This window comes from Zonotrichia leucophrys, chromosome 2, assembly GCF_028769735.1.
Source record: "Zonotrichia leucophrys gambelii isolate GWCS_2022_RI chromosome 2, RI_Zleu_2.0, whole genome shotgun sequence".
In the NCBI taxonomy this organism is placed as follows: domain Eukaryota; kingdom Metazoa; phylum Chordata; class Aves; order Passeriformes; family Passerellidae; genus Zonotrichia; species Zonotrichia leucophrys.
This window is the reverse complement of record NC_088171.1, coordinates 1,030,372-1,049,631: the sequence shown is the minus strand read 5'-3', so window position 1 is coordinate 1,049,631 and position 19,260 is coordinate 1,030,372. Positions and strand designations below refer to the sequence as shown.

General features: G+C 61.4%; 2 protein-coding genes across 2 annotated transcripts; one reads left to right on the top strand and one right to left on the bottom strand.

Moving 5' to 3' along the window:
- Positions 1-1,937: 1,937 nt before the first annotated feature.
- Positions 1,938-7,302, bottom strand: LOC135443499 (uncharacterized). The gene is made up of 5 exons (XM_064703740.1): positions 7,208-7,302; positions 5,026-5,152; positions 4,353-4,427; positions 4,071-4,157; positions 1,938-3,877 (listed from the first exon to the last, which is right to left on the bottom strand). Exons 1-5 carry the CDS (start codon positions 7,223-7,225, stop codon positions 2,784-2,786), a joined length of 1,401 nt encoding a protein of 466 aa, XP_064559810.1. The 5' UTR covers positions 7,226-7,302; the 3' UTR covers positions 1,938-2,783.
- A 3,128-nt stretch (positions 7,303-10,430) lies between these two features.
- LOC135443487 (zinc finger protein 777-like) lies at positions 10,431-17,940 on the top strand. The gene is made up of 7 exons (XM_064703722.1): positions 10,431-10,512; positions 11,220-11,489; positions 11,594-11,720; positions 12,141-12,326; positions 13,117-13,998; positions 14,592-14,699; positions 15,332-17,940. Exons 1-7 carry the CDS (start codon positions 10,489-10,491, stop codon positions 16,348-16,350), a joined length of 2,616 nt encoding a protein of 871 aa, XP_064559792.1. The 5' UTR covers positions 10,431-10,488; the 3' UTR covers positions 16,351-17,940.
- The last annotated feature ends 1,320 nt before the right edge of the window (positions 17,941-19,260 follow it).

Sequence of the window (19,260 nt, the reverse complement as noted above, 5' to 3'; positions counted from 1 at the left end):
AATCCCACCCAAAACCAAACCCTGGGCCCCGAGCTGGGGAAATTCCCTGCCCGTAAATCTGACTCGGGGTTTGTTTGCTCTGATAATGGAGCAATAAATTCTTTTTCTCTGAAAGATTTAGGTGTCCTGGCTGCTATCCCGCTGCGAGTCCTTTCTTTAACAAAAGTATCTTACATAGCATAGTTTCTATTTTAACATTTTTTAATAACCTAAAACTATATTTAACACAGCACTTAAGAGAATTAATACAGCATTACTTTTTAACACACAACACATATAATATTCATTTTAATATTTGCAAAAAGCCAACCATAAAATATGCATTTTTCACAGGCAGCCACGGCTGCTCTGGGATTTCCATCCCAGCCAGGAATTCCCAATCTCCCATCCATCCCTGCCCTCTGGCACTGGGAGCCATTCCCTGTGTCCTGTCCCTCCATCCCTGTCCCCAGTCCCTCTCCAGCTCTCCTGGAGCCCCTCCAGGCCCTGCCAGGGGCTCTGAGCTCTCCCTGGAGCTTCTCCTGTCCAGGGGAACATTCCCAGCTCTCCCAGCCTGGCTCCAGCCCTGAGCGGCTCCGGGGCCTGCTCTGGATCGCTCCGTGTCCCCGCCCGGTCCCTGCCCGGTTCCCGTTTCCCGCTCCGAGCCCATCCCCGGTTTCCACAGCGACGGCACCGCCCTGGTCACCATGGCAACCGCGCCGGAGGGGGCGTGGTCACGTCGCTCAACACGCGCCGGCGCTTCCGCGTTAGGCCACGCCCCCATCGTAACCTCGCGCCTCGAGCCGGAAGTGATGCGTTCCCGCGCTCACTGGGCGCCGCCATGTTGAGAGGCTGTACAGCATCCGGGCAGGGCGGTGAGCGCTGTGATTGGCGGAGCGCGGCACGTGACGTGCAGCTCGCACGGCGATTGGGCGGCGGTGCCGCCGCTTCCGCGCGGTGCGGGTCGGGGGTCCTGGGGGGAACCCGGGATGGGGGAAGGTAACGGGGAGCCCCGGCCCTCAAAGCGAACCTCCAACCGGGACACAGAGGCTCTCGAGACATTTCACCGGTTTTATTTGCTTTAAAGTCCCGTTTCACCGTCCGCCAGCACTGAAATGCGGGAATTCCTTACAGGAATTGCAGAGTCATGGAATTGCTGAGATTAACAAAGCCCTCAGAGATGCCCGACTCCAAGCCCAGCACTGCCCCATGTCCCCAAGGGCCACATCCACAGGGCTTTTCAATCCCTGCAGGGATGGGCACACCACCCCTGCCCTGGGCAGCTTTGCAGAGTTTGAGATCTCTCTCTCTTGGAGAGCCCTTTCCAGGAGGAACATTCCCAATATCCCACCTGAACCTGCCCTTGAGGCCCTTCCCTCTGGTCCTGCTCCCTGGGAGCACAGCCCGACCCCTCCTGGCTCCAACCTCCCTCCTTGCAGGGAACTGCAGGAGCCAGAAGGTGCCCCCTGAGCCTCCTCTTGTCCAGGATGAGCCCCTGCAGCTCCCTCAGAAGGATTTGGGATCTGGCAGGAGAATGCTGAACGCCCCAAAGTCAGCACCCCCAGCTGTCAGGAACATCCTGCTGCCAAAAGCAGCAGCAGCCACGGATGGTGGGAGCATCCTGAATTCAGGCACCCCAGATTCTCCCCAGGCCGCCCCCAGTTCCATGGAGAACTGGGAAAGGGAATGGATCCGTGGGCTCAGTTTGTCTGAATTTGTTGGATCCCAGAAATCACCTTTTCCTTGTCATGATCCAATTCCAGAGGTTCCAAAAGCTGCTGGGAATTCAGGCCAGGCTGGATTTCCCAGGAAAACGCTTCCACAAGATTGGAACTAAACCTTCCTTCGTCCTTCCCTATATCCACCCCTCCACCCAACCCAACCCAACCTTCCCTGGCACAACTCGACGCTGTTTCCTCTCATCCTGTCCCTTTTCCTTGGGAGTGTTGGCAACTACACAATGTTTAAAATTCATTTTATTTCTCTAGTCAGGCTCAGTTTGCCTTTGAGAAGGGAATTAGAGGAATATTTTTTGAGGGTATTGCTCCCCTCTGTGAGGCCTGATAAACTTAACATCTCAACAAACTGGGAATAGCCCAAAAGAGGCCCAAAAAGATAACAACCATCAGCAAACATCGAGGAACATCTACCCCAGACCCCTGGGGCTGGAAAAGGCTGATAAAGAGATTTGTCAGGGCCTAATAAACATCAGAGGCAAAAAACCCCCAGTCCAATAAGAAACCAAATTCTGAGAACTCTGCAATTTGGAACCAGTGAGCATTGAATCAATGGATTTTTGTGGGTTTTGGACTGGATAAAGTTTGGGAAAAATCGAGTAAAATTCACCTGCCATGAGATGATTTTCTCTGCACACCCAGGCCACGTGTGGGTGAAATAATTTCTGTTGCACATCCCAGCCAGAACAAGGCAGTGCCTTGTCTAACACCAAAAATATTGTTGGAGAGTTTTTGTTTTTCCCATAGTTTCAGTGACAGGAGCACAGCCCAATCCCTGACTGATTTTTTAGAGATGGATTTAACATCCCTTCCAACCCAAGCCATTCCAGGATTTCAGGATCCCATGCTCACTTTTCCTTCTTTCCTCCTTTGAGCCACACAAACCCTCCCCTTTCCCACTGCATTTCTCCAAAGCCTCTCAGTCAATCCCAGTTCAGGGCAGGCCCCACATTCCCAGTTTCCCCTCCTCCAATCCACCTCTGCCACATTTCTCCTCCTGAACCCCCCAGAACTGGGGGGATTGAGTGCTGTGCCTCAGTGAATCCAATCCCAGTTTCCCCCCGCGAGTCAGAGCTTCTTCTTCTTCTCTGTCAAGTTGTCAATCTGGATGATGATGGGCCAGATGCTCTTCCCTTGGGGGACCCCCTGGAACTCCAACTTCTCGCATATGGAGTCCAGTATGTACCTGACTGCTTTCAGAACGTTCCGGAACACATTCTGGAGCGACACCTCCTGCAATTTCTGGCCTTCTGTGCATCCTTCAAGCTCCTGCGTGGCACGGGGATGCTCCAGAGGCTTCGCTCCCTCCCTCGCCCCTGCATCCAGGCTTCGGGCAGGGGGTGACCCTCCAGTTCCCAAGATGCCCTCCGGGGCACGCTGTGTGTCCAATGTCTCCCCCTCAGCATTCCCGGCGCTCTGGAGCTGGCGCGGCGCGGCCGCATCCGTCGGGGGACAAACCTTGGGATCACCGCCAGAGCTGGAGCGGTCTCTCCACGGAAACCCCAACCTCCAGTAGGGCTGGTAGCGCCGCAGGATCTCCCTGGCTCTGCGGAACGTCCTGCGCCCGCGGCATTGCCGGCACGCCAGCAGGCGCCGCACGGCCTGGAGGGAGCTGACCTCGCGTTTCCTCCCGGCCTTGCGCTTCCTCCCGGCCTTGCGGCTCCTCCTGCCCTCGCGGTTCCCCTCGGCCTCGTGGCTCTCCCCGGCCTGGAGCTGCTGGCAGTAGTTGTGTTCCCACAGGGAGCAGGGCTGGGGGGCGCAGGGCGGGCCCGGCTCGCTCCGCAGGCAGTAGCCGTGGTCCTTCGCCGCCGCCGCTCGCAGCTCCTCCACCCGCAGCCCCCAGGTCCCCGGGAGAAGCGTCGCCTCTCCCAAGGTGTGTCTGTGGTTCTGGGCATTCCCGTGACTCCTCTGCCCTGGGCCATCCCACAGCTGTTCCCGAGGATGTAGGCTCTGCTGTTCCATCATGGAATGAAGCAGGAATGTCTCACGGTGGGTTATGTCTTCCATGAGTTCAGGTTTATCCTCCACTTCCTCCTTCACAGGCCATGGCTTGATTTGGCTCCCCACTCCACTGTCTGCTTCCAACGGGGCTCTGCTCCTTCCCTTGTGACAGCCAAACTTCTGGAAGTTCCTGTCCTGGAGACACCACAACGTGCTCCATCCTGCTGGGAGAGAGGTGGGAAGGGGCTGGATCATTCCTGGCTGGAGCAGGGAGAGGAACATCCCTTCTTCCCAGTCTGGGACTACCCAGGCTCCACATCCCAACCTCCACCAGACGTCAGGGGAGCCCCACAGTGGGAGAAGCCCTGGGAGTGGCCCAGGGATGGGGCTGGAGCAGGAGGGAGCAGGACTCACCTGGACACGAGGTCTCCAGCCCCTGGTACCCACTGGATCTGGGCCACCAGTCAGAGGAAGGCTCCTCCAGCCAGCTCTCAGTGTGTCCTGCAGGGAAGACAGCAGATGTCACCAGCCAGGCTGGAAATCCTCACTCTCCACGGCCATGGGAATGAAGGAAGAGCCCTGTCCTTGTCCCCACCAGGAATCCTGACTTCTCCACAGCCACGGGGATGGAGCAGGAAGCCCTGACCCCTCCTGGATGTGGATTCCATCCCACGGGGTCGGGATGTTGCTGCTCACCTGGGGATGAGGAGATCCACGGCTCTTCCCCGCGCTCCAGCCGGTGCAGGACGTCGGGCTTGGGGCCTGGATAACCTGGGAATGGACAGAGGGCGTTGGACTGTCCCTGATCACAGGAAAACCAAGGACTGGGACACCCCAGCTGTGCCTCACCGTGCATGGAAACACCTCTGGGATGTGGGAAAAGCGAGGGAGAAACCGAAGCTGCTGCCAGAGAGGGATTTATTCCTGAGAGCCCTGATGGAAGTGTGGGAAGTTCCACAGCTTCCCAGTTCCACTGACAGGCTTTCCCAGTGAGGGAATGTCTCCTGCTCATCCCAGGGGTGGGACATCCCACCGTGCTCCCTGATCTCAGGGAATCATTTCCAGGGGTGCTCAAACCCAGACCCAAATCCTGCTTTTTCCAGCACTGAACTCCCTGATCAGCCCCTAGAAGGGAAAACTCCTCACGGGAAGGGTTGTCCAGCCCTGGAGGGATTGGAAAGCTGTGAGGATGAGGCACTTGGAGACATGGATTAATGGTGGCCTTGGCGCTGTTGGGGAATTGTTGGACTCGGCCATCTCCAAGGCCTTTTCTGACCTCAGCCACTGTGGGACTCTGGGAATGAGCGCTCTGGAAGGTGCTGGGGTGGGATCTGAGGGAAGGCCTGCCCGAGGAGGTTCCCAGGATTACCCAGGGAGGTCAGCAGCTCGTAGGTGTCAGACAGGACATCCCGGTACAGCTCCCGCTGCTCCGCCGTGAGCGCGTCCCACTCGGCCCGGCTCAGCAACACCGCCACGTCCTCGAAGGCCATCGGCTCCTGCCACGGGATCAGGGATCACAGCTTCCCTCAGGGATCATACCCTTGTCAGGGATCTAATCCTCCCTCAGGGATCACATCTTCCCTCAGGAATCAACTCCTCCCTCTGGGATCAACTCCTTCCCTCAGAGATCACACCCTCCCTCAGGGATCACAGCTTACCTCAGGAATCAACTCCTCCCTCAGGGATCACACCCTCCTCAGGGATCTAATCCTCCCTCACGGATCTAATCCTCCCTCATGGATCACACCCTCTTCAGGGATCTAATCCTCCCTCAGAGATTACACCCTCCCTCAGGGATCACACTTTCCTCAGGAATCAAATCCTTCCTCAGGGATCACACCCTCCCTCAGGGATCACACCCTCCTCAGGGATCTAATCCTCTCTCACAGATCTAATCCTCCCTCAGGGATCAACTCTTCCCTCAGGGATCACACTTTCCTCAGGAATCAAATCCTTCCTCAGAGATCACACCCTCCCTCAGGGATCACACTTTCCTCAAGGATCAACTCCTTCCTCAGGGATCACACCCTCCCTCAGGGATCTAATCTTCCCTCACAGATCACACCTTCCCTCAGGGATAACTCCCTCCTCAGGGATCTAATCTTCCCTCACAGATCACACCTTCCCTCAGGGATAACTCCCTCCTCAGGGATCACATCTTACCTCAGCAATAAACTCCTCCCTCAGGAATCAACTCCTCCCTCAGGGATCACACCCTCCTCAGGGATCTAATCCTCCCTCACAGATCTAATCCTCCCTCACGGATCAACTCTTCCCTCACGGATCACACTTTCTTCAGGGAGTCAACTCCTTCCTCACAGATCACACCTTCCCTCAGGGATAACTCCCTCCTCAGGGATCACAGCTTACCTCAGCAATAAACTCTTCCTTCAGGAATCAACTCCTCCCTCAGGGATCACACCCTCCTCACGGATCTAATCCTCCCTCACAGATCTAATCCTCCCTCAGGGACCACAGCTTCCCTCAGGGATCAAATCCTCCCTCAGGAATCACACCCTCCCTCAGGATCTAATCCTCCCTCAGAGATCACAACTTCCCTCAGGGATCACAGCTTCCCTCACGGATCTAATCCTCCCTCACAGATCACACCGTCCCTCACAGATCTAATGTTCCCTCAGGGATCACACCCTCCCTCACAGATCACACCGTCCCTCACGGATCTAATCCTCCCTCAGGGATCACACTGTCCCTCACAGATCTAATGTTCCCTCAGGGATCCCACTTCCCTCAGGGATAACCCCCTCCCTCCCGGCAGGAGAAGCCTCTCCCAGCCCCAAGGAGCTCCCAGGACACGAGGCCATGGATGGGGCTGTCCCAGGAAGGTGTGTTCCCCACTGGGGTGGGAATTACGGATCTGGGAGAAGGACAGGCTGGAATCCAGCGCCAAACACCGCAATCCAGCACCTTGGGATGTGTTTTACCGTTCCTACCGGGAGCACTCCGTGATCCCGTGGGATTGGGGTAGTGCAGGTCCCAAGGTCACCTGGAGCTGGGCTGGGGGACATTCCCAGAGGCCCCTGTGACCCCCAGGGCCCATCCCAGGGAATCCCTCAGGAGTGATCCCAGTGGGGATGGGGGAGCAGGGGCAGAGAGAGGGAAGGGAGTGATGTGGGGGGAAATGTGGGGGTGAGAGGGGTTTTGGGGTGGGGGGTGATGGGGGTGGGATTGGGGGCATGGAATGGGGGTTTTTAGGGGCTGATGGAGATTTGGGGAGTGATGGGGATTTTGGGGGGTGACGGGGTAGGGGTGATGGGGGGTCCTCAGGGCGAAATTTCATGAGAGTGGGGGGCAATGAAGGAGATGATGGGGTGGGATCGGGGGTGTGATGGGGGTTATTTGGGGGGGCGATTTGGGTTTTCGGGGTGGGGGGGTCCCTGTCCATTGGAGGCCGAGTCCCCCCAGGAGCTGCCGAGGGGGCGCTGCGGGACCCCCCAGGATCCGGGTGGGGGGGGAGCGGGGGTCCGCACATCGAGGGCCCGGGGGGCGGCGAGGGCGGCCCGGGGCTCCTTCCGGCATCTCCCGGCTCCTACCTGCGCCTGCCCCGCCATGGCGGCCGGGGGGCCCCGCGGGTCTCGGGGGGCCCGGGGGGGTCCCGGCTCCTCCCGCCGCCTCTGCCGCACGCGCTTCCGGCACAGGCCCCGCCCACGGCGGAAGCGCCGCCATGGCCCCGCCGGAAGCGCCGCCCCGGAAGCGCCGCCGTGACCCCGGCACGTGAGGCGGGGCCGGGGCAGGGGTCAGATCCCAACGGGAACCGGAATGGGAACGGGAAACGGAACGGGAACGGGAACGCGGCCCGGCCCTTCCCGGGAGGGATTGTCCCCGTGTCCCTCCCCTGAGGCCGTTCCCTCCCGTCCTGTCCCCATTCCCTGCCAGCGCAGGCTGAGCCCTTCCCGGATCCAGCCCGCTCCCATCCCGTTTGCCCTCAGAGTCACCGATTCCCCAGAAATCCCAAATTTAGCGTGAGAATCCTCCGGTTTTCCACCGGAGATCTCTCAAATCTGGTCCCACCTCTGGGATTTCCCGTGGCCTTGCCTGAGGCCTGCACTCATGTTCCCCGCTGCCCGCACATCCCTCCTGGATTCGCCTCCTCCAGATTTCCCTCTTCTCCTGAATAAATTTCCTGTCGATTCTGTCAATCCTATGTGCAGCTTGTCCCTGATTCCCTTCCCACCAACCCCCTGAAAGCAGTCTCCAGCTAGTAGTAGTAGTCTTCATACCACCTGGAATTCCCTGTGGAATTCCTCTGTCCTGCCTGGACCCTTCACATCTGCGCCACCAAAAGCCAGAAATTTGGAATGAATCAAATTCCATCGTGTCCTAGGGATCCTCAGGAGTGGCCAGGACTAATTGCTGGTCACTAAACGGATACAGCGAGCCTGGTTTGGTTTAACAACAATCCCAGAGCCTGGAATTGTGGGGTTATTGCAGCAACAGCAGCAGGATCTGGAATTGCTGTTGGCAGCATGATCCTTAAATCCCCTCCCATGCCACAATTCCAGGGCTCTGTGAAGGGGGTGCAGCAAGAGCAGGACCCCAAGGCAGAGTTTTGGGGAGAAGTTTCCTACAGCTCATCCCTTATCCAGACCCGGCCCTTTCCCCTCCCCGTGTCCGGCAGCTCCGGCCCCGAGTGACCTTTGCGGGGTCACCGTGGTGACATCGGGGCCAATGTCCAGGCGGGCTCGGCAGAGCCGCGGGGACACCATGAGGCTGTGGCTGCTCTGTGCCCTGGCCGTGGCCGTGGCCGGGCTGGCCGGGGCTGAGCACGGCGGCTCCGGGATGGCGGCACACAGGAGAGAGGTCGGTGCTGTACAGAGAGGGGTAAACCGGGACTAACGGGAATGGCGGAGCTGGGCACGGCCCTGGCTCCGCGGGCAGCTGCCCGTGCCCCCTCCCGCCCCTCGGGGCTGTCCCGGCAGCGAGCCCGGGCAAATCGCGGGGTGAAGCTTTTCCAGCCTCCCGTCCCTGCGGGGATGGGCTCGGCACTCCCTGGAGATCCCGGGGAGGGCACGGCGGGACATCCCGGGGGGATCACCGGCATTCCCGGCCCTGCCCGCACTCCCCGCTGCGCTCCGGGAGATGCCGATCCCAGCCTTCCCCCCGCAGGGCCGGCGGCGGCCGCACAGACCCTGCTCCGGCTGCTTCTCCGTGCTGAGCGAGGTGAGCCGGGACGCGGCAATGCGGGAATGAGGGAAGGGGGCCGGGGAACGGGGGACGGGGCTGCCACAGCCGCCTGTGTCCCGCAGGAGTCGCAGTCCATGCCCTGGAATTCCCGGGAGGAGGAGGCGGCTCAGCCGGGCAGGCGGGCACGGAGCGGGAAGGGACCGGAGGTACCGGAGCGTGCCCGGGGCTGCCCGGGAGTGGGGTGGGAATGGAGATTGGCTTGGGATGGGATGGGGTTGGAATGGGGATGGAACGGGATGAGGTGGGGTGGAATGGGAAAGGGACGGGACGGGATGGGGTGGGGTGGGATGGGCATGGGATGAGGTAGGAATGGGATGGGATGTGGTGGGATGGGATCTCCCTGTCCCTTCCTCCGTGTGACGCCGCCTCACTCCCGCAGGGCAGAGCCCGGAGGGAAAGCCCGGAGCCGGCCCTGCCCGCCGGACACCCCGGGCACATCCCACGGCCCTGACAGGTGACAGCGGAGCCCCGGCAGGAGCCCGGGCCCGGCAGGACGCCCCGGCAGCCCCCGCGGGGCCTTGCAGGAGTCACCGAGCAGCCGAGAGCGCGGCGGGAGCGGTGCCGGAGCCTGGGAATGCCGTGGGACACCGGGAGAACCCCACGGCAGCAGAGAGCTCAGCACCCACTCCTGCTCTGCGCTGAGCCCCCCGCCCTTCCCACCCCCAAAATGTTCTGGGGCAGCCGCCCCCGCCTTGCCAAGCCCCCAAATAAAGCCGGCACACCGGAGGGAGCGGATGCGTTTGGGGGACACACGCAGAGGGTGGGTGACCCCCGACAGAGCCACCCCGCACTGGGCTGGGCTGGGTGGCACTGTGGGGACACCGGGGGTCGGAGCCAACCCGTGGGGTGACTGCACAGGGGGACTGCGGGGGGACCCCAGGGGCGGTGGGGCTGGGGGAACCTCCAGGGGTGCTGGTCCTGGGGGTCCCTCAGGAATGTCAGTCCAAGGGTATGGGAGGTTCCCCAGAATGCTGGATCACAGGGATGGGGCAATCCCCCAGGAAGGTGGGGCTCCTAGGGAAGGTGGGACTGGAGGACCCCCCAGCAATGCCAGCCCTCGGGGTCCTAAACAGGACTGTTCAGGGGAATGGCGGATGTCCAAGAATGCTGGATCACAGGGATGGCAAGATCCCGCAGGAATGCTGGTCCTGGAGGAGGTGGGGCTGGAGGACCCCCCCAGCAATGCCAGCCCTCGGGGTCCTAAACAGCGCTCCCAGTTCAGGGGAATGGTGGATCCCCAGGAATGCTGGATCACAGGGATGGGGAGATCCCCCGGGAATGCTGGTCTCAGAGGACATGGGGCTGGTCCAGGGGGTCCCGCAGGGCTCCCAGTTCAGGACCCAGGGAGTGCCCGCAGTTCGGGCCTTGGTGACCCCGGCCTTGGTGACTCTGGGGCCCGGCCCCGCCCCCAGCCCTGACCCCACCCCTTTACCCGGTCCCGCCCCTGTTCCGGTCCCGCCCCCTGACTTGGCCCCGCCCCTCAACGTGGCCCCGCCCCCGCCGGCTTTCGCTCCTCCCGGCCGCCAGGGGGCGTCGCTCCCCGCGCGGTGCCGCTCTGGCGGACGGCGCCCTCTGTGGGCCCGGTGGCGGCGCGGGCGCGGGGCCCGAGGCGGCGGTTGCGGCCGCGGCCATGTCCCGCCGGGGGCCCGCACAGGTCAGGGCCCGCCCGGCCCACGGGCCACGGGCCGGCATGCGCGACGGGACACGGGACGGGGCGGGGCGCGGCGGTGCTGGGTCAGGGGCGTGCGGGGGTCCCATGGGGGAAGTGGCTCTGGGAGTCAGGGGGGCCCCTCAGGCTCCGGGGAATGGGGGGACAGAGGTGGCACGGGGCGGTCCTTGGGGGAGTGACAGCCCGGGGGTCTCCGGGAGAGCTGGTTCTGGGGGGGTCCCCAGGGGAGGGAGGGGGTGCTGGGGGAGCCCCCAGGGTGCTGGGTCTGGGGCCAGGGGTGTCCCTCTGGGTCCGGGGTGACAGCTCGGGAGGACGGGGCTGCCCCAGGGCCCGCAGTTCACAGGGGTGAGGGGCTCTCCCAGGGGTGAGGGGCTCTCCCAGGGGTGAGGGGATCTCCCAGGGGTGAGGGGCTCTCCCAGGCACGCTGCTCCTGTGAGAAGTGGAACTGGGGAGCCCCCCCAAACGTGCTGCCCCTGTGGGTTCCCCTGGGGTGTCCGTTCAGGGGGTCCCCTTTGCTCCCTGGGCAGGTGGGGACAGCAGGACGTGGGGGTGGCGGCCAGGCTGTGGCAGATCCCTGCGGAATTGGGGTCTGGGGCACCCCTCGGGGTTATCGGGGGGTCCCGAGCGCGTCCCCATTGCCTGCCCATGCTGTGGCCAGGGCGTGGCCGGGCCCTGACCGTGCATCCCCGCAGGTGTCGGGCAGCCTCCGGCGGAGGGCGGCACCGGGCACGGCCCCGTCGGAGCTGCAGGAGCTGCGGAGCCGCACGGAACGCGCCGAGCGGCGGCTGCTGGCCTGCGAGAACCTGGTCGGGGAGCTGGGCAGCGGCCTGGCCGCCCTCAGCACCCTCCTGCAGGGCTACGGGCAGCTGCAGCAGCGCCTGCTCAACCTGGAGAACCTCCTCAAGAACAGGAACTTCTGGATCCTGCGCCTGCCCCCCGCCTCCGGGGGCGAGATCCCCAAGGTAGCGGCGCTTCCCAGGGACCCTGGGACCGTGTGAGGGCTGGGGGCTGAGCTCCTGCGTGCCCTGGGCCAGGCGTGGTTCCAGGGAGTTCCCTGTGATTCCAGGTGCCGCTCACCTTCGATGATATCTCGGTGTATTTCAATGAGCTGGAGTGGGAGAGGCTGGAGCGCTGGCAGAAGGATCTGTACAGGGCCGTGATGAGGGGCAACTATGAGACCTTGGTGTCCCTGGGTAAGGCTTGGGGGTCTGGAGCTCATGGAATCATGGAATCATGGGGTTGGAAGGCTGTGAGGTGGTGAGGCCCTGGCCCAGGTTGCCCACATCCTGGCAGTGTCCAAAGCCAGGCTGGATGGGGCTTGGAGCAGCCTGGGGTAGTGGGAGGTGTCCCTGACTCCCACTAGAGGGAAACGTTCCAGCCAAAGCTTTTCCCTCATTTGGGATTTTAGTTCATGTCCTGCTGGTTAAGATCCTCTCCGCTTCTGTGCTTGGGGCTGGACCTTGCCTTGGGGCCAAGGAAGTGTTTGGGGTAGGGATGAGGTGTTTGTGTCTCCACCAGGACTGGGGCAGGGGACAAGGGTCACTGTTGGAATGTGCCAGACTAAAGCCACAGCCAAATCCTAATGAACCCCCCATGCTCTGCCCCACGAGCAGACTACGCCGTGTCCAAGCCCGAGATCCTGTCCCAGCTGGAGAGGGACGAAGAGTTCTGTTACAAAGAGGGTCAGGAGTCCCCATGGACACAGACTGGCGATGGTCAGGAGCTCCTCCGGGCAGCAGAAGAGAGGAACAAGGCACAGGAGGCTGCAGGAGATGGAAGCCCCGTGGGAGCTGCCCCAGGTGGGTGCCAGGAGGAGGTGGCTGTTCCTGGGGATCTCCCTGAGGAAGGAAGGGCTCTCTCCATGGACCAAAGCACCCCAGAGCACCGTGAATCTTCATTCCAGGAGGAATGGCTGTGCTTGGTGGGATGCATCCCATGGAGAAGAGCAATCAAAGCCTTGCAGGAGGGTCTGGAGCAGTGGGAAAAGCCTCCTGTAGGACTGGGGCTTCCAGAGGCATTCCTGCCTGCTGTGGAGGGGCTGGGAACGGGCTGGGAAGTGAGGAAATGGGAGCTGGGGTGGGAGGAGGAGGATGGAGCTGCTCTGCTCGTCCTGGGGCAACAGAGGAGTGTGGGGAGCCCTGGGGCGTGGATTTAGAGTGGGAGGGCTGGGCAGGAAGGTGGGAGGTGCTGGGAAGGGACAGACAGACCCAGACAGAGCTGGGAGCAGCAGAGATGTGGGAAGAGCTGCGGCTGAGGGCTCTTTCCTGCAGGATTGAGGAGCTGGCAGGGTTAAAGGCACCCCTGGAGAAGCTGGGCAGGTGGGAACACTCACCTGGAGCCCAGCTGGGAGTTTGGAGACAGGAAAAGGGACACAGAGGGACATCTCCTTTGGGGTTCAGGTTCTGATACTCAGAGCTTCTCTCCTGTGTGGATCCTGCCCGGGGCCAAGGAGGCGGCTCTGCCACTGGGGTTGGAGGTGTTTGTGTCTCCCCTGGGCTGGGAGAGGGGACAAGGCTCACCTTGGGAATCTGGCAGGATAAAGGTGCAGTTAAATCCTAATAAAGCTCCTGTTCTGTGCTCTGGGAACAGACAGTGCCAAGTCCAAGCCCAGCAGCCGGACCTGCATCGAGAGGGATGAAGAGCCCAGCAAGGAAAAGGGTCCTGAGCCCTCATGGACACAGAGTGGGGACAGCCAGAAAACCCCACAGATACAGAGTGGGGACAGCCAGGAACCCCCAGAGACACAGATTGGGAACAGCCCAAAGTCCCCACGGACACGGAGTGGGAGCAGCCAGAAAATCCCACAGATACAGAATGGGGAAAGCCCAAAATCCTCATGGACACGGAGTGGGAACAGCCAGAAAACCCCACAGACACACAATGGGGACAGCCAGACCCCCTCACAGATACAGAGTGAGGACAGCCCAAAATCCTCATGGACACGGAGTGGGAACAGCCAGAAAACCCCACAAATACAGACTGGGGACAGCCAGAACCCCTCACAGACAGAGACTGGAGACAGCCCAAAATCCTCATGGACACGGAGTGGGAGCAGCCAGAAAACCCCACAGACACAGACTGGGGACAGCCCAAAGTCCCCATGGACACGGAGTGGGAGCAGCCAGAAAACCCCACAGACACAGACTGAGGACAGCCAGAAAACCCCACAGACACAGAATGGGGACAGCGCAGAGTCCCCATGGACACGGAGTGGGAGCAGCCCAAAGTCCCCAAGGACACACAATGGGAACAGCCCAAAGTCCCCAAGGACACAGAGTGTGAACAGCCCCAAACCCCCACAGACACACAGTGGGGACAGCCAGCCACTGCCTCAGACACAGACTGGGGACAGTCAGAACCCCCTCCAGACAAGTGTCCCCAACAACCAGAAGCCCCCACAGACACCAGGAGAGATGGAGCAGCAGCAGGAGGCTTCGGGAGAGGATCCCATGCCCACGGAAGCAGGCCCAGGTGAGTGCCAGGCGTGCCAGGGAGGATGTGCTTCCCCTTCCCAGCTCTCCAGGGCAGAGGTGCATGGCTCTGGTGCTTGGAGAGGCATTGCCAGGGAACCCTGGGATGTTGTCACAGCACAATGGAAGAGGGTCTGGACATGGGGATGCAGCCTGTGGAGGTGGTGGGCTGAGGCTGCTCTGTGAGCTGGTGGCATGTGGCACCTTGCTGTCCTTCCTTCCCAGCCCTCCCTCTGCATTTGGCCCATGTGTGGCTTCACTCCAGTTCCTCCTGACGCCTTCCAGCTCTTCCACAGAATTGCTGGGGTTGGAAAAGCCCTCTGAGATCACTGGGTCCAGCCATCCCCCAGCACTGCCAAGGCCCCACATCCACACATCCTGCAGGAACAGGGACTCAGCACTGCCTGTTCCAGGCCTGCACAGCCCTTTCCCTTTCCAGAGGGAATTTTCCTGATAGCTGATCCACATCCTGCCTCTTGAGCTGCAGCTTTCTCCAGCTCTTCCACACACTCCCAGCAATCCCTGGTTCATATTGCTGGAGCAGGGACCTGGGAGGTCCTCATGGATCTTTCAAATCCTGTTCCCTGCAAACAGAGCTCCCCATCCTGATGATGAACGTGATGTCCCTGGGGGACCATCAGCAGGGGCCGGCGGAGGAGGAGGATGCGGAGATGGAGGAGGACCCGGCAGAGCCTGACACTGGTGAGTCACCCTGTGCTGGGGACATGGGGCTGGCAGGAGGGTGGGAGCAGCTTCCAGAGCTGATGGGCTTGAAACAGGAAGGGAAAATGAAGCTTCAGGGGTTCCTTTTATTTTTTCCTGCAACATCATGTGGGTTTAGAGGTGGGACCCTTGTGCCACTGGTCCCAATGGCACCCACGGAGGGCTCAGCCTGGGAGCCCTTCGGGGATGGGCACTCATCCCTGCCCTGGGCCACTGTGCCATGGATGGACACCCTTTTGGGAAAGGAATTTTCCCAGTATCCAACCTGAACCTCCCCTGGCAAAGCTCGAGGCCATTTCCCCTTGCCCTGTCCCTGTTCCCTGGGAGCAGAGCCTGACCCCCCTGGCTGTGCAGAGCCACAAGGGCCCCCTGAGCCTCCTTTGCTCCAGGCTGAGCCCCTGCCCAGCTCCCTCAGCCCTTCCTGGGGCTTCAGACTCTTCCCAGCTCAGTTCCCTTCTCTGGACTCGCTCCAGCCCCTCAATGTCTTCCTTGTCATGAGAAGCCCAGAGCTGCCCCTGGGACAGGAGGTGCCCCAGCAGTGCCAGCACAGGGAGGGCCCTGGTCCTGTGTCACACCGGTGCTGACACCAACACGGAGCCTCTCTGTTCCAGAGGAAGCCTTCTCCATGGAAGATGAAACACCATTCGAAGGGGCTTCTCTCGAGGACATCAAGGTGAAAGAAGAGGAGCCTGAGCTGCTGGCAGAGGAATCCACCCCCTGTCCCGGCTCAGAGATCCAGAAGTGTCCCAAAAACGAGCTGGTGAAAGCCAAGCTGAAGAAGAAGCCGAACCGGTGCGAGGCCAGCGCGCTCCTGATGGGCAACTGCCGGCGCGGGTACGTGCGGGAATGGTCCCACCCCTGCACGGAGTGCGGGAAGCGCTTCCGCCTCAAGATCAACCTCATCATCCACCAGCGCAGCCACGCCAAGGAGGGGCCCTACGAGTGCCCCGTGTGCGAGATCGGCTTCAGCACCAAGCGGCACCTGGACCTGCACCGCGGCATCCACGTCAAGGACAGAGCCTTCGGCGCCAAGGTCTGGGGCAACGTGCACCCCGAGCTGCGCATCCGCCCGCGCAGGGAGCTGTGCGGCGGCGCCGGCCACGCCGCGGGCGCCTGGCTGGGCCAGCCCAAGGAGGAGCCCGACAGAGAGGGCCTGGCCGGCTCGGGGGTCGTGCAGCCGCCCACGCCCAGGCAGAAGTGCCCCCTGTGCAAGAAGTTCCTGGCCTGCTCCACGTCCATGCGGCGGCACCTGAAGACCCACGCGCGGGACCGGCCCTACTGCTGCAGCTCCTGCAACAAGTGCTTCACGCGCAGCAATCACCTGCTGCGCCACAAGAAGATCCACGAGAGGGCTCTGGCTGCGCTCCAGCACGAGGCCACGGCCCAGCCCCCTGCTGCTATCCCGGCATCCCCGCAGCACCCAGCTGCCGAGCCCCAGAGGAGCCCTTCCCAAGAGAATGGGAGCCCTGAGGCTGCGAAAGCGAGCCTGCCCAACGTGCTGCTGCTGGGGACAACGCCCCTGGGGCTCCCGGGCAAAGGCTCCCCCCTCCCTGAGTGCATCAGGAAAGCCGTGCAGCCCGTGGTGCAGCTGGGATCCAGGGCAGTGGCTTCGGAGATGACAGAGAAATGACAGATGACAGACCCTGGGACAGATCTGAGCTGTGCGTGTCCCTGGAAGGAAGCTGTGAGTTTGCTGGGTTTGCACCTGGTGGGACACCAAGGATGGGAATCTGCTGTGTTTTAGGAGCTTCCTGGGTTGTGGAAAGGATGGGAAGCTTGGAGACCACAACACAGAGCAAATTGCAGAAGCCTCCAGTGATCCATAGTGCTTCACCATTCCACTGACTTGGTCCTGTTGGCTGATACTTGGAATTTTCCCAAGCTGACATTCCTGGGAGATGACCAGGTGAATCCTGGTCAAACAGGAGCAGAACTTTGCCATTCTTTGATGTTGGAGCTGACCCCTTGCATTCAGAAACACAACTGAAGAGGGCAGGGAGAAGGGAATGGAGCTGGCAGCGTTCCCATGCAGCCCTTTGAGACACCAGATGGAGAGTGACATCTCTGAGACCCCACCACGTCCTGGCCACCCTGGGGAGGAGATCAGCCAACAGCCCCTGCAGCAGGTTGGGAACACTGGAGCTTGGCACTGGAAGATGCATAGGACAAACCAAACCCCAATATTCTGTGCTGGCATATTCCATATTCCAGGGCAGGTCCATGAGGAAGGCCACAGGCACCCTCAGGACCATCCTGCATGGCTGCAGAGCAATTTTAGGAATACTTGACAGGTCAGCCAGCCCCATGCTGCAGCAGCACCCTGATCCCTGTGGATCTGCACGGAGCAGCCCCCCAGCTCTGGAGGAAACTCCCACTCCCCAACCACAGCTCATCCCCTTTTGCCCCAAATCCCACCTTAATGAATCCTATGGGAAAACAGTTCTGCAGCTACCTCAGTCAGGGAGAGGGGGCCTGCCCGGAGGCAGCCAGTGGAAGCCAGGCCTGGCAGTGCCCCAGTGTCCCCTGGAGCCACCAGAGCAGTGTCCATGGCCAGAGCCCCACGTGCTGGGTGTGCACAGGGAGCGCCTCCCACCCAGAGCCAGCACGGACACGGTGGAGCAGCTGTTGGGACTCTTGCGTTTCGTTTTTCAGGGTTTTTTTTTGTTTTGAGCTGTTTGATGTAATTATTTGACATCCTGAGACCTCTGTCCCTCTCTGAGCAGTGAGCACTGGAAGGCTTTTCCCATCTCTCATTCCGAGTCACTCCCGAGGTGTGATGGTGCTGCTGTGGGAAGCTCTGGGAGCTGAGGGAACGCCTGTGCCACATCCAGGTGTGATCCTCAGCCACCTCCTGCTCCACGGGACAGACAGCAGCGTCTGAGCTGCTCCACAGGAACACACACAGCATCCCACTGCTCCTCTGGGCTGGTCTCACACTTCCTGCCCCTGGGACTGCAGTGTGGAGCGTTCCCAGCCTGCAGCAGGAGCCGGGAGGGGTGCCAGTGGCTGGTTATCCCTGTTATCCCTGCCCAGCAGAGATCCCAGTGCTCCCCAGTTGATCCCAGGGGCATGGCTGAGCTGGTGTGTCAGTGCTGAAGGCCAGCAGAAGGACCAGCAGCCCCAGCCTGGCATTTCTAAATCTGCTGTGACCGGGAGCAGTTTCCTGTGACATTCCCGATCCCTTTCTCAGGCTGTGGAATCAATAAAGTATTTGTCTCTATGTCTGGCTGCTTTGGGGGCTGTGCTGGTGCCTGTGGGCTCAGAACTGGGATCAGCCAGGACAGCTTTCAGCAGGAGGGGTTTAGGAGTCACTGCCAGCAGCTCCAGAGCCCCCAGGCCACTGGGAGAGTTGTGGAATGCCAGCCAGGAAAGAAGCAGGGAAGGGCAGGGGATGGAGTGGCCCTGGCCACCATGGGTGGGACACGTCCCTCAGCACTGCCAGGGAGTCCCACAGTGCCCAGAGAATCCTGTGGGGGATTCCTGTGTGACTGCTCCACGTTCCCAGCAGGTAGCTCTGCATTCCTCCCCCATGGCCCCATCCCTGTTGAGCCCCGGATGTCACCCCCCAGCTGCCCCGAGCACAACAGGACACCAGTCAGCTCAGTCTTTTATCTGATTCTCTTCCCGGGCTGGTCCGGCCACCCACACCCAGCCTTGTGGGGCTATCAGCTGCCCCCAGGCCACTGACCACTCCCAGCCCCCTCCCTGCACAGCGGTGGAGTTCAAACAGCCCCAGTTCCACCGTGGGATCTGACAGAGCCGCTCCTCTGCTGAATCCACGGGGCAGCGGCACCGCCGGGTCAGCTCCAGTCACTGACCCTCCTCTGCTGCCTCGGGGCCAGTCCCATCCCACCTGGGCCCTTCTCTGCCGAACAGCACAGCAGGCTCCCTGCTCCTCTTCCTCCTCCTGAGACCCAGGTGCTGCCCCGAGTCCCACAGCATCAGCACAGCAGGCTCCTGCTCCTCCTCTTCCTCCTCCTGAGACCCAGGTGCTGCCCCGAGTCCCACAGCATCAGCACAGCAGGCTCCTGCTCCTCCTCTTCCTCCTCCCGAGACCCAGGTGCTGCCCCGAGTCCCACAGCATCAGCACAGCAGGTTCCTGCTCCTCCTCCTGAGACCCAGGTGCTGCCCCGAGTCCCACAGCATCAGCACAGCAGGCTCCTGCTCCTCTCCTCCTCCCTGAGACCAGGTGCTGCCCGAGTCCCACAGCATCAGCACAGCAGGCTCCTGCTCCTCCTCCTCAGACCCAGGTGCTGCCCCAAGTCCCACAGCATCAGCACAGCAGGCTCCCTCCTGCTCCTCCTCCCGAGACCCAGGTGCTGCCCCGAGTCCCACAGCAGCAGCACAGCAGGCTCCTGCTCCTCTCTCCTCTCCGAGACCAGGTGCCGCCCGAGTCCCACAGCATCAGCACAGCAGGTTCTGCTCCTCCTTCCTCCTCCGAGACCCAGGTGCTGCCCGAGTCCCACAGCACCAGCACAGCAGGTTCCTGCTCCTCCTCCTGAGACCAGTGGTGCCATGATCCCAAAGCATCAGAAGCAGC

Coding starts and splice junctions, on each gene's coding strand:
- LOC135443499 (XM_064703740.1), bottom strand. Junction 4,428..5,025: donor CGAGCTGCTGACCTCCCTGG/GTAATCCTGGGA, acceptor GTCCATTCCCAG/GTTATCCAGGCCCCAAGCCC. Junction 3,878..4,070: donor GCTGGAGACCTCGTGTCCAG/GTGAGTCCTGCT, acceptor CTCTCCCAGCAG/GATGGAGCACGTTGTGGTGT.
- LOC135443487 (XM_064703722.1), top strand. CDS start 10,489: ATGTCCCGCCGGGGGCCCGCACAG. Junction 11,721..12,140: donor TGAGACCTTGGTGTCCCTGG/GTAAGGCTTGGG, acceptor CCCCACGAGCAG/ACTACGCCGTGTCCAAGCCC. Junction 12,327..13,116: donor CCCCGTGGGAGCTGCCCCAG/GTGGGTGCCAGG, acceptor CTCTGGGAACAG/ACAGTGCCAAGTCCAAGCCC.